The sequence below is a fragment of the Schistocerca americana genome, chromosome X (assembly GCF_021461395.2).
Source record: "Schistocerca americana isolate TAMUIC-IGC-003095 chromosome X, iqSchAmer2.1, whole genome shotgun sequence".
NCBI lineage: Eukaryota > Metazoa > Arthropoda > Insecta > Orthoptera > Acrididae > Schistocerca > Schistocerca americana.
In genome coordinates, this window is record NC_060130.1 from 806,677,650 (window position 1) to 806,692,551 (window position 14,902).

At 37.5% G+C, this 14,902-nt stretch overlaps 1 protein-coding gene across 1 annotated transcript in view; it reads right to left on the reverse strand.

Annotated features, from left to right (window-relative positions):
* LOC124556331 (ras and EF-hand domain-containing protein-like) overlaps window positions 1-14,902 on the reverse strand; it is a 207,951-nt gene that overhangs the window by 38,860 nt on the left and 154,189 nt on the right. The window contains exons 6-7 of the mRNA XM_047130301.1: window positions 11,932-12,057; window positions 4,086-4,219 (exon numbers count right to left, since the gene is read on the reverse strand). Coding sequence (XP_046986257.1) covers window positions 4,086-4,219; window positions 11,932-12,057 — 260 coding nt within the window. The remainder of the gene's footprint in view (window positions 1-4,085; window positions 4,220-11,931; window positions 12,058-14,902) is intronic.

The following is a 14,902-nucleotide window of genomic DNA, read 5'->3' on the forward strand; positions in this document are numbered from 1 at the left end:
GGACTACATCCAGCATGCCTACGATCGTCTCCATGGGAGAATAGCAGCCTGCATTGCTGCGAAAGGTGGATATACACTGTACTAGTGCCGACATTGTGCATGCTCTGTTGCCTGTGTCTATGTGCCTGTGGTTCTGTCAGTGTGATCATGTGATGTATCTGACCCCAGGAATGTGTCAATAAAGTTTCCCCTTCCTGGGACAATGAATTCACGGTGTTCTTATTTCAATTTCCAGGAGTGTATTTTTAAGCCCCACATCCCCTCCCCCCTCCCCAAACACACACTCTCCCCTCTGTAACCAAACTGACTATTTACTGATGCCTCAGAAATTGTCTTATCAATTGTCTTATCTCTTAGTTAATTTGAGGCACAGATTTCTTTCCTCCCCAATTTGATTCAATACCTCCTCATTAGTTATCAGTCTGCCCATCTAATGTTCAGTATTATTCAGTAGCACCACAATTGGAAACATTGTACATTTACATTATAGATACATACATCTTATAAATTGCTTCCAGAAGAGTTTTGTAATATTTTTCATAAAGTTAAGCACTTACTCCAACAATAATTTAGGGAGAGGAACTGCAAGGGGGAATTTGCATGAGATTCTCTGAGCACAGTTATACAGCTGAAGTTCACATTTCGAATGAGGTTAGAAGATGAACCAAGGATACTGTTGATGTCCATTTGCATGTTTATAACAAAACACAGCAGAAAAGAAGCATAAAGTGCTTCCTAAGAGTCATTATGCCCTTTTGCCAAAGCTCTGCACTTTCTCACAGAGTGTTTGTCATAGGAAGGTTTCACCCATATCATTATAGTTTTACATTTAATTTGTTAAATTATCTCTTTTCAGAATGGGAAACAGGATTTTTAAAGTGCCTGAAACCAATAAGAATTATAATTATGCAAATTCAACTATGAGACTCAATGATGTTGGAAACTGCAGCATATTCTTGACTACAGATGCACTCATGCGGTGGCAGGCAGTGTCAACATTTTGGAGAAGAGAGCAGGTAACACTGACACTGAGGCAGAATGATTATGCATCAAGTGCAAGACTATGTATTAAATGAGGGATCATAAACTTCCTGTTCAATAATATTCAAAGTTCTTCAAGTGAAAGGTCTATATCTAAGACCTGGATACCCAAAATACATAGACTTGTAAATCTCCAGTAGGTTCTTGTTGAAGGGAAGTATGTGGGGCCATGAGCAGAGAAAAAGAGAACAGGAGAAATATTAGTAATATTCATGATACAGGGTTAATCAATTGATAACAACAGAATAGTGTGCTGTCAATCATTCTGCTGCTGAAAATTTGGTAAATATCAGAGCTAGAGTAATCATGCATTACTGTATATCCAATTTTCTATTACTCATTTTTAATTCTTTTTTAATAGGAACTCTGATCCATGTTTTTATGGTTTTTCAATAGAAATTTGCATTTCATCTATCAGAAACAGCAGCTCAACTTCTAAAATAATAATACTTCAAACTGCAGTTCAGTTGCAGCAAAGGAACAAGAACTGCTTCAAAATGTTTTTGCTCTAGTATCATCAGATATAAAAAAAGTCATGATGATTTCAAGGTCTTTACAGAAAGAGTACTAGATCAGTTAGAGAGGGATGGTAAAAAAGGCAATTTCACATTGTATTATTAGAGGCATCATTCCAATATTTCTCTGAAGTGATTTAGGGAAATCATAGAATATCTAAATTAGTGTGGGACATAGAAATACATCCCTTCTAAATATAAATGATGATAGGATATTAGAGTTTAATGCCCCTGTCATTTTTAGAGAAACCATCCTGACATTTACTTTAAGTAAGCCTGTGCACCATCTCTTGCAACCCCATCTTTGATTGGATCTTAAATCATAATCTTATATCCTTCATGCCACAAGAGATTTAAGGAAACAATGGAAAACTTAACTCTGGATGACAGAATGCGAATTTTGACAGTAAATATTGATCCAGTGTATAACAACTGTGTCACCTTGCTCATTTAATGGTGTGAAGAGATAGAAACAATTTTCATTTGTTTTTGCTTGTAAACATCCTGAATTCCTTGAGCTTTCATGCTATATTTCCATAAATTACAAATTCTTTCTAAAATTAAACAAGTAAAGGAGCCATTGAGTAAAGATGGGTTTGAAAGCTCGTGTGACACATTATCATCGATCATCTGTTTTTTCCTTTTAGTCTTCTTCCTATTTGATGAATCAGATTATCAAGGCAATGATCTGGAGAACCTATAGTTTAACAGGCACAAAATTACGGATCATGGATATTTGAATTAGTTGATGTAATAATCTATGTTTTCTGGTGTCAGGCATAGAAGTATATTGCTTTGCTGTCAAGGTTTCAGGTAAAAATGAATTTCCTAGCATTTATGTGACAATACATCGAGTCAACTTAAAGCTGTGTAAAGAAATGGAGATAAAATGATTTCTCTAACCTATTTTGATTCTATCAAAGACATTCCAGTTTATAACAATGACTATGTCACTCAAGCATTCTTGTTTTATCAACATAAACATCAGAACTATATAAAGTCAGACTTTGTTCAGTTTTGAAGAATACCTGATGCAAGGATGCACTGAATGTTTATTTTAATTTGATTTTTAATTCATCCAAAAATATTGTATATGAAGAGTGTGCATATGATACAGGACAAATCAAGAAATGAAAGTCTTCAGAATTACGTAGTTATTCAGAACAACAATTTTGATTAAGCTTGTTGCTATCACTAATAATAACACATTACTTATGACTTTCATATATTAGGTAGTCCTTAACACTGCAATATTTATTTTTCAGTAGATAGACTGTGAGATTATGGGGAAAGTCCCTGTCACGTGTGATGTTCTGTTGATTTCTGGGCAGTCTTGTTAGCAACTTGGTATCGTATTACCAAGGTCCTTATTCAAGAATTTTCTGTCATTTAGAAATGTTTCTTGACTGGTTTTTCTTCCCTGTGTTATGACCACAGGTACTTGCATTTCTTTTATGGAGGTGTACAGGTCTCAAAAATTTCTGTTTCCTGTGACCTTTCACAATGTTGTCGACAGAACAAGTGTCATCTATATGATCACCATAAACATAGAAGCAAGACACACTGATGAACACAACAGAATGCCACTCAGTGTCCCAGTTGACTCTATCTCTTCACCATTCAATTCTCCGTAGTCTGTGGTGGAATCTCAGTGGTAACTTCAGCTCATTACAGTTTGCAATAATCTATTCCCATGGGATCATGGTGACATTCTGCCTGCAACCTCTGCCTATTTTTCAGCAGTTGTGATTTGTCTGTTTGTCAGAACATGTTGAACAATTCTATTTTCTATTTGTGATGTATTCCTTCTGGAAGGACCTGTGCTTGTTTTTTGTCCTCCTGGGAACATCTTGTCACCACTCATTCTGCAGTCATTGCACTATAGATGACTTTCTTTGTAATCTGTTAGTATGATGCTTCTATGTTCCTCATGCCAATGCTTTGACCTATCTCAAATTCCAAATAGTGGCAATAAACTCCATCTGCACATAAATGTCATCTGGGCATGCTATGTTGCCATCTCCACCTGATAAATTCCAGTAACCTTTATCACACCCAATAGCCATCATGTACTCACACTATTCTTGATCTGTATGAATTTTTTTTTTCTTTGTTGAAAATAAGATAGCACAAGGACAAAATTTTGATCAATATATTTCATAGGCATGAAAATACTGGAGCATTATAGAATTTGGTCTAGATTTCATGATTTCACACTTCCCATTTCCATCAGTGTAAGTATATGAGAACAGAACACTACTAATTCAATAGAAAAGCATTGATCAAAAAAGTGGTACATCTAAAATGTGACAATACCTACCTAAGACCGGACAGAGTGTTACTTCAGAGAGCTGGCACTTGCACACAAAATGACACACAGAGCTACACTGTGTGTCTTCCTGTGGAAAGTTTTCTACGTAGCTATATGCTCTTCAATTCCTCGACTATTTTGTGAATAGTGATCTGTTACTTCAAACTTAACTTTAATTAAATGAATTTTATAAAGGCTAAATATTAAATTATATTTACCATATTCATCAAGTCTTCTCATTTTCTGTACAGCCTCATCATCTGAGTCAGACTTCATATTGCTGAGGCTGTGTGGAGCTGAATCGGCATCAGTGCTGACATCAGAAGGGTCAGGACTACGGCTTATTTGTGCTCTATGGATCATACAGATAAATACTGAAATGAGCATCTAAGTAAACAAAATCCTACTCTTACAGTTGAACAATATCTCATTCAAAATTACTTTATGATTGTCAGATGAGTAGCATTTGCATGGCATAAGGTTAAAAAAAAAAATAAATAAAATAAAAAAAATAATAAAGCCATAAAGTTGTGGTGAGAAAATGATAAAGTGAACTAAGCTGTCTTGGGGGTTATAGCTCCAGAGTAACAGGTGTGTTTTTGGTGGCAACTAAATCCACCTTCAAGATATATGGGTATTTATTTTAGACATTAATTGCATTCCAGATTAGAATGTATTGTGTTTGATTTAAATTTGTAAGGAAAGATAGATTGCTACTTACTGTAAAGATGACACATTAATTGTCAGGCAGGCAAAATTGAAAGGTACTAACACATCTTTCAGACACAGCCTTTGTCAGAAAAAGAAAGAGAAACACACACCACTCATTCACACAAGTAAGCACACCTCACTCACACATAATCGCCAACTCTGGCAGCTCACACCAGAATGCAAATGTCACATGGAATGGAAGGAGCAATCTGGAAGGTGTGGAAAAGAGGAAGGGATAAAGGGATAGCAGTGTATGATTGGTGGGGAGAGGGGGGGAGGGGAGGAACACTGTCTGATAGAGTGTGCAGGGACTAGACTGCCAACTGGTACAGTGTCCAGAGGTTGTGTGGTAGGGAGGTGGGGAAAATGAAGTGAAAAAGGACAGGAGCAGGGAAAGATGGGTGGGTGTGTTGGCAGAGGGTGGGAGATGAGAATGGGGAAGAGGGGATAGGACAGAGGGGGTGGAAACTGTTGAGTGGATGGTGTGGGAACAATACGTGACATGCTTGATTTCAGTGGCTGCTTCATTACTGGAGCCATCTGGATCCTCCCCTCCACCACCAGCTTTTCCGAATTGCACATACATGAGTTATCCTTACTTACAACACATTCTCTGCTCCTGTAATTATCCCAGCCTCAACCTATGGTAACAAACTCCCCCTCTCGCCACATCCTTCACCCAGTAGTATCCACCCTCTATTTCCTATCATCACCCCCCCCCCCTCCATTCTCATCACCCACCTTCTTTGTTTGCTGCCCTCTGCCAATGCATGCACTTATCTGTCCCTGATTGTGTCTTTCCTCACTCCATTATCCCTACTCCCTGCTCCAGAACCTACTGACACTGTGCCTGGTGGCAGTCTAGTCCTTGCACACTCCACCAGGCAGCACTCCTCTCTCCCTCACCCATACAATGCTATGCCTTCGTCTTCCCCCCCTACCCCTCCCAACCACGCTCCCAGATTGTTGCTTCCATTCCACGCGACAGTTGCATTCTGGTCTGAGCTGTCAGAGTTGGCTGTTGTGTGTACATGAGATGTGCTTGCTTGTGTGTTTCTCTGTCTTTTTCTGATGAAGAATGTGACCAAAAGCTAATGTGTAAGTGTCTTTTAATTGTGCCAGTCTGCAACTTAATATGGCGTCTTTATGGTTAGTAGCAATCTCTCTTTTCCTGCATTGTTGATGTTTCAACTTGGAGTTTCCATTGTTTGATTTATCCCTTTATTGAACTGGCTATTTATGTTGTTACTGGTTATATTAGTTACTATTAGTGTAATCTGGAAATACAGTCCACCATTAATTATAGTTAAAACTCTCAACAATTTTGAATGGGATATAGTTGAACCAAAGATTTTCTTCTAATAACAAACTATCAGTTAAACATACTACATGCAAATTAAGATATTGCGTTCATTCTTTCTCTCCCTTTTTCAAACACTTCTACCTCTATGGCTATTTTATACTTGCCAAAGCTTCTCCAAAATTTTGACAATGCAGGCATGTGGTTAGGTTTGTTATGAAAAAGTCATTAACAATAATAGTTCCATACAAGATACAAATATTCTGTTGGGAAACCTCAGACTTCAGTGATTTTTTAAATTAAACTAATAAAACACAGAACTGCATTACTAAACAAGAAGAAGGAGCCACTGGCTCTGAAAGTCTGTAAAAGAAAAATCCTCTTGTGTGTGTGTTCCTCTGCTTCCATTTGATGAGTAGATTGTTTATCTATCCATTCTCATTATTTAAACAAGAAGTAAGATTCTTTTTATTTTTCGAAAAAGGAGCTATATGAACTTCCTACAACAACTACAATATTATAAATAATAATACATGAAAATTATTATGATAATGAAAAATCTGAGTTTGGAAAACACACACACACACACACACACACACACACACACACACACACACACACAATGAGCACTTTTTCAGTCATGGGAACTCAGTGTCACCTTACCTCCCCAGTTGTGTCTTCATATATCTAAAAACAAAGATGATGTGACTTACCAAATGAAAGTGCTGGCAGGTCGACAGACACACAAACAAACACAAACATACACACAAAATTCAAGCTTTTGCAACAAACTGTTGCCTCATCAGGAAAGAGGGAAGGAGAGGGAAAGACGAAAGGATGTGGGTTTTAAGGGAGAGGGTAAGGAGTCATTCCAATCCCGGGAGCGGAAAGACTTACCTTAGGGGGGAAAAAAAAGGAAAAAAGGACGGGTATACACTCGCACACACACACATATCCATCCACACATATACAGACACAAGCACACATATATATATATATATATATATATATATATATATATATATATATATATATATATATATAATGGAAGGAAACATTCCACGTGGGAAAAATTATATATAAAAACAAAGATGAGGTGACTTACCGAACAAAAGTGCTGGCAGGTCGATAGACACACAAACAAACACAAACATACACACAAAATTCAAGCTTTCGCAACAAACTGTTGCCTCATCAGGAAAGAGGGAAGGAGAGGGGAAGACGAAAGGAAGTGGGTTTTAAGGGAGAGGGTAAGGAGTCATTCCAATCCCGGGAGCGGAAAGACTTACCTTAGGGGGAAAAAAAGGACAGGTATACACTCGCACACACGCACATATCCATCCACACATACAGACACAAGCAGACATCCCGGGAGCGGAAAGACTTACCTTAGGGGGAAAAAAGGACAGGTATACACTCGCACACACGCACATATCCATCCACACATACAGACACAAGCAGACATATTTTTCTGCTTGTGTCTGTATGTGTGGATGGATATGTGCGTGTGTGCGAGTGTATACCTGTCCTTTTTTCCCCCTAAGGTAAGTCTTTCCGCTCCCGGGATTGGAATGACTCCTTACCCTCTCCCTTAAAACCCACTTCCTTTCGCCTTCCCCTCTCCTTCCCTCTTTCCTGATGAGGCAACAGTTTGTTGCGAAAGCTTGAATTTTGTGTGTATGTTTGTGTTTGTTTGTGTGTCTATCGACCTGCCAGCGCTTTTGTTCGGTAAGTCACCTCATCTTTGTTTATATATATATATATCTGTGTGTGTGTGTGTGTGTGTGTGTGTGTGTGTGTGTGTGTGAGAGAGAGAGAGAGAGAGAGAGAGAGAGAGAGAGAGAGAGACAGTTAAACTAGTATGTTTTTCGGAGCTGTTCTCTGTTTGCAATCCATCAGTCAGGTGTCGGGTAATGGATGGCTTTCCATAATTATTCTGTATATATTCTTTATAAGACACTGTGCAGTTCATGACTGCAAGTATGTTGTATCAATACTAGTGACTTTCTGTCTTGTGATTTTCTGGGATTTTTGGGGTAGCAGGGCACAAGTACATATACATCAAAAGGATAGGGGTGTGTTTATTACAACAGATTCAAAGTAAAGTAGATAGAAACTGAACCTGCATGAGAGAGAGAGAGAGAGAGAGAGAGAGAGAGAGAGAGAGAGAGAAAATCTCTGTTGCCTAGTAGACATGTTCGCCAAGCACACTCCCCTCATTGGAAGATATTTTAAATAGTCAACAATCACTTAAAAAATTACAGCTTTGTAAATAGTAGGAATGATGCGATATTGTACTAAATGATGTGAAATGTGTTCTCTGAAAATTAAGCAGAATAGATAGTTTGGGAGCCCTTTCATGAAGGAGAGACATTAGATATAATGGTGACAAAAATGAAACTGAATTGTTTGAGGATGTCTACAACTGACCTGGTATCAAACAGTAACAGCATCAATGGTTAATGAACTGCAAATGGTATCTAAAATAAGTAGGAAGATTTTTATGGCCCATAAACTAGATGAAGAGGCAGTAGTATGATACACTAAGGACAAACTTGAGACATTTTGATCTTTGCAGGAGCATTCAGAGGAACTGTGGCTTAGTTGACCAAACACAGGATAGATGTGTACGCAGTAGAAAAGTAAATAATGGGTATACAGTCTCTATAACAAAACTGGTAAAGAAACAGCAACTACTGCACAGTATGTGTAAAACATAATGTAGTGCTATAGCTAGATAGATGATACACATTTGGCCATCAAGAGAGCAATGCATGAAGCCTTCAATGACATCATGAAACCTCTCACAAAAACCAAAGAAATTCTGGTCATATGTAAAGGCCATCAGTGGTGCCAAAGTAAGTATCCAGACATTCATGGTTTACACAGGAACTAAAATTGGTGGCAGCAAAGGAAAGACAGAAATACTCCATTTTCAACTGTTCTGATAAAAAAGATGGTCCAGGAGTACTGCACTTGTTTAATTCTCCCAATGCTGCAAAGATGACTGATATAGATATCACCATTGTGAAAATAAAAAGGACCCAGGGCCCAGAGGAATACTTCTCAGATCCAATATAGATTTTTTGTTGAGTTAGACCCTTTTTTAACTGTAAAAAACCACATATCCTTTGAACAAAAACTGTACCCAGTAGCTGGAAGAAAACAGATCACACCAATCTACAAGATAGCTGGCAGACCCTTAGAACATAGTATGAGCTCAAATGTCATGAAGTATCTCAAATAGAATGTCCAACTCCACGCTTGTGTTTGTGCTTTTTGCATATGATATCCTGTAAGCCATGGTTAAAGGCAGTCAGATAGATGCAGTTTTTCTTGACTTCCAAAAAGCATTTTATTCAATACTATACCAATGATGATTAAGGAATATATGATCATATGGTGTATCCAACAAGACTTGTGACTGAATTTAGGATTTATTGATAGGGTGAACACAGAATGTTATTTAGATGGAAAGTTTGGCTGTTCATGTTGTGCATTAGTGACCTGGATGACAATAGTAATAAAAGGCTGAGTAATTTTGGATATTATTCAGTTGCCTGTAATAAAGAACTATAAAAACACACATATATAGTTAGATCTTGATAAGATTTCAAGATGGTGCAAAAATTGGGCATTTACTTTAAATGTTCAGAAATATAAAAGTGTGCACTTCACAAAATGCAATAACATAGCAACCTATAATTACAATGTCAAAGAGCTTAAAATTCAATCAGACCACTCATACATACAGGGTGTTACAAAAAGGTATGGCCAAACTTTCAGGAAACATTACTCACACACAAAGAAAGAAAATATGTTATGTGGACATGTGTCCGGAAACGCTTACTTTCCATGTTAGAGCTCATTTTATTACTTCTCTTCAAATCACATTAATCATGGAATGGAAACACACAGCAACTGAATGTACCAGCGTGACTTCAAATGCTTTGTTACAGGAAATGTTCAAAATGTCCTCCGTTAGTGAGGATACATGCATCCACCCTCCGTCACATGGAATCCCTGATGCGCTGATGCAGCCCTGGAGAATGGCGTATTATATCACAGCCATCCACAATATGACCATGAAGAGTCTCTACATTTGGTACCAGGGTTGCGTAGACAAGAGATTTCAAATGCCCCCATAAATGAAAGTCAAGAGGGTTGAGGTCAGGTGAGCATGGAGGCCATGGAATTGGTCCGCCTCTACCAATCTATCGGTCACCAAATCTGTTGTTGAGAAGCATACGAACACTTTGACTGAAATGTGCAGGAGCTCCATTGTGCATGAACCACATGTTGTGTCGTACTTGTAAAGCCACATGTTCTAGCAGCACAGGTAGAGTATCCTGTATGAAATCATGATAACGTGCTCCATTGAGCGTAGATGGAAAAACCTACTGACGAAACTAAAATGAGCTCTAACATGGAAATTAAGTGCTTCCGGGCACGTGTCCACATAACATCTTTTCTTTATTTGTGTGTGAGGAATGTTTCCTGAAAGTTTGGCCGTACCTTTTTGTAACACCCTGTATACCTATAGTTAATCATTCTTATGGATATGAGGTGGAATGATCACATAGACCCAGTGATAGGTAAACCAGATCGCAGACTTTGGTAGGATACTGGAAATTGTATTCAGACCACAAAGGAGACCGCTTAGAAAACTTTCATGTAACCAGTCCTAGCGTATGACTCTAGTGTGTGGGACTCATACCAATTAGGATTAAAAGGGAATATTGAGTATAGGTAAAGAATGGTCAGCACAAATCATCATGATTTTTTATGACTGGTATTCACTTGTAGATGGATGCCAATTATTTTATGAAAACCTACTCCTAGAACCAAATTTTAGTGAGGAATCTAGGGATGCAAAGTGGCCCCCTATGTATTGTTATCACAAGGAGTGCAAACAGAAGATCAGATTAACTGCAGCACACACTGTGGTGTCAAACAGTAATTCTTCCAATGTTCCATGTGTAAATAGAATGGGAAAAAGCCTTAATACAATACATGGTACTATGGGACATACCTAATCACATGGACTCTACAGTGGTTTACAGAGAATGGATGCAGATGTGAATGTACAAAATGACATGATATGATAAACTCTAAGAGCATGCCACTGATCTTGTCATTGGATGGCACTGCATTGTTTCGTTTTGTTATGGGTATTATATAGCACTTATCCATATCTAAAAAACTGACATTCGTACACCAAGTAAAATGTATGTACAAATTGTTCTGGATTTCCATACATCCAGTGATGAAAGATTCCTGTAGACAACAGCATTATCCATAAATAATCAGAAGTTACTGCTGATCTGTTTGCTAAATTGTTTATGCTGCTGAGAACATTATGAATCCTATAACATTGCTTTGAGTCACCAAATGCTACTTTCTCTTTGGCTGAAGATTCACCCTTCAGTATATACTGGATGATTTGAATAAGATATTCTTCAAACTAATCACATATGTGCAAAGATGCAACATATGATCATATCTCAATTATCAGTTGACATTGTGGTGCCTTTCTGAAATCTGGGAATGTGAATCTATCTATCTGGTTTCTTGTCAAGGAAATAGGAAAAAGAAAAAACTTATTAGACAACTTCTTATTACATTTTCACTTAAAAAGCTCATGAATTAAAAGAAATACACCCTAAAAGTAATATGCTGTGACTTATATGTTACAAACGTGATGTCATGTCAAACACAGCATTAGGAGATATACATAATAAATGCTTTAAAGAGGACTGATATATAGTTTCTAATTTAGAAAGGCAGTGAACTAAAAATTATTATGGAAGATGGCATATATGAAGTTTTGAGACCCCTTGAAAACCTTATGCTATCAACATTCACGTCAAAATATAAACATCCCTGAACACATCTTCTAAAAAGATTGTTGGTCCAGTTCACTTCAATGGATTTTAAGGTCAGTACATTCACGTCAAATATGAGAAAAAGGTGTGAGAAAAGAAATAAGGAAGAACAATATGTAGATAATATTAATAGTAGCAATACTCAGAAACTATGAAATTATTCTTTACATGCTTGAAGAACACAGTCCTATACTGCTGGGGCAAGGCGAAGCAGGTCTAGATAAAAATGGTCCACCTGTATCCATTACAGAGAGTAGATTGTCATTGGTGTCTTGAAGTTTGAGATTTGCTTCACTGGAATAAAAAAAAAGCATTATGCCACATAAGTCAGAATAAAATTAAAGAAAATGTTAAAAAGTAATCATAGAAATTAAAATTATACTATAATTAATTTTGACATATTTCCAATCAGCAAGCCCTGTGTTTTAAACTAATATTGGGATGTGAAATATATTAATTACTTATCATTTCAGTATTACTTATCATTGTAGTAGAACAAGACTCTGACTAATCTTATGACTATGACTGCAGTGGTGCAGAAAGAAAAAAAAAAAAAAAGTGTCGCTACAATCAAACAAGTCTAGCAAAGCCTATATTCATCTACTTTTAACAAGCATATGTACAAGAAAAAAAATGTGGCATTTTTTCATCAGAAGTACCACCATACAGCCAAATACTGGAAACGACTGAAAGGAGAAAAGGACTATTCCTTGAAGAAGTTTAACTGTTACTCAGAATCTGTAAGGGTATGCTGGAAAGTAATGCCTCCAAATTTTTTATGTGAAAACTCATAGAGATTCTTAAATAAAACAAACTTAATTAATATTCCACATCTTTATTCTTCACGAGCACATATTTATTTCTCAACATAGTTGCTCTGGCAATGAACACATCTCTCCCAGTGAGAGACCAGCAGACCAGAGTGTTGATAGGGTCACTACATAATGTCTGACTTTGTTGACAGTGAACCAAAGGTGTCAGATTGTTGCAGGTGTCATTGTGCTTATGTGTGGTATGACATTTTCATGCTGAAATAAAGGGTGCCCCATGTGTGGACAAGCTCTTTGAATTCGAAACTCAATAATAGCATGCTGTTTCTCACACACGGGCACAGTTGCATTACACACCACCATGTTACATGTTACAATTCAGAGCCCTCTAGTTGCAGAGGATTGCAGCTTATATCAGCATAGTGGGAAAGTCAACTGAGTAATATTCATGACACACATTGACTGTATTAATTTCGAAAACAGAATAAAAATTTGGAGACATTACTTTTCAACATGCCCTTGTACATCAGGATAAATGAAACAGGGCAGAAAAGAAAACTAGGAATTAAATGACAGTAACATAAAGTATCTGATACGAAAGGAAGTTGGAAGTGGCTATGAGAACAGTTAATAAGTCAGATATAACAGAAGGACAAATTCAATTAATAGTTAAGTGGAATGAAAGATATGCACTGAAACAGAAAAAAAATTAATTCGTTCAACATTGGTTGGCACTCCCCCTATAGTCAATGCAAAGTAGCAGTTTGAAACATGTGACAATGTATGTGTGAAAATTGACTATAGTTCTGTCTACCACCACTGGATGGTGTTGCTGTTCCCATAGTTGGTGCATTACAGCAGCACTTGTTCTGGCTTGCAAGTACACTGGTGGGCATCGATAAGACAACACGGGAGCAATCAAGCATGGGAGTTGGTGGACAGTATGGTTTCTCTGGAGGGAAGGTATGACTGCTATAGACATCCACAGTAGATTGATAGCTATATGTGATAAAACAGCACCAAGTCACAGGTCTGTGTTTCATTTGATATCAAAGACGGCAGTGACTGTACTGAAAGTCACAAAATCACTAGATATTCAGCAACTGCTTGCAAAATAAACAATGCCCAGTGTGTTATTGAGTTGATAATGGAGCACAAACAAATCACATTTGATGAACTGGCCATGGCATTCTGCTCCAACATGGCAATGTGTAGTCACACATCAGATGCCAGACCATTGGCCCCATGTGTGATCTAGGGTGTATCGTGCTGCTGCATCCTTCACATTCACCAAATCTGGCTCCTAGCAACAATGCCCTGTGTGACACAATGAAAGAGGACACCACAATAACAAACTCCATGAAGTTGTTCACCAGCAGTGCTGGGATACCCCAAAGAATGGTTTGCTATGAAAATACGGAAGCTGCCTGAGTGGCAGCAAAAGTACATAGGCATCTGGCAGGGAATACCTATAGTATAATCTCTGTGTGTTTGTTCAGTAAATAGTTCCCATGAACACAAAACATCATAGTGCCAATCATTTTTAATGCCCAAATTAAAAAAAAAGATAAAATAAAATAAAAATAAAAAATATGGTAAAAACCCTGAAGGAAAAAGAGACAGAAGGAGCCAAGAAGCATAAAGGGAAAGATTAAATAAATATAGCCAGAGAATGATTGCTGACAGAATAGCCCCCACTGTGTGTTAACAGCAAAAACTCTCTGTCTTAGTTGTTGTTATACTGAGATATTAAGTTGAAATGAACAAAAAATAGCAAACAGAATGGAAAAATAAATGAATCTAATTATTAACCAGAGAAAGACCACCAAATAATCTTAAAAAATAAGAGCCAATGGAATGTCTAACTTTTTTCCAAGGAGGATATAATCAAAGAGGTGTTGGTGTAATTTGATTCAGATATCTGTAAGTTAAGTTGTTAAGTGGATGGTCTTTCTTGAGAGCATAATATCTAGGTATTGTTTGTTGTGTTCAGATATATTCATGGGAAAATGAGTTAGACGCAACTGCCATGTTGGAGAAAGAACACTCCAACCACTATGGTGAATGGAGTAGTTAGGCAATGTAACTAGGGGGACATGTGATGTCTTACTGACCTTTGGTATGGCAGCTGAGTGCTGGCTGGGCAAGACATGTGATATTAGTGCTTTTGACAATAGCCAGGTCATGGGCGTCCAGCACACATAACACTAACTCTGTAGTCAAGCAGGCACTATGTTTGTCATGTGTCAGCGTGTTTGGCATGAGTACTTCTGTTTGGGGAAAACTCTGGATTAGCAGAGTCAACTGATGTGGGTAACAATGTATTACTGTTTGGAGTTGACACCCTAATTATAGATTGTAGCAGTGGG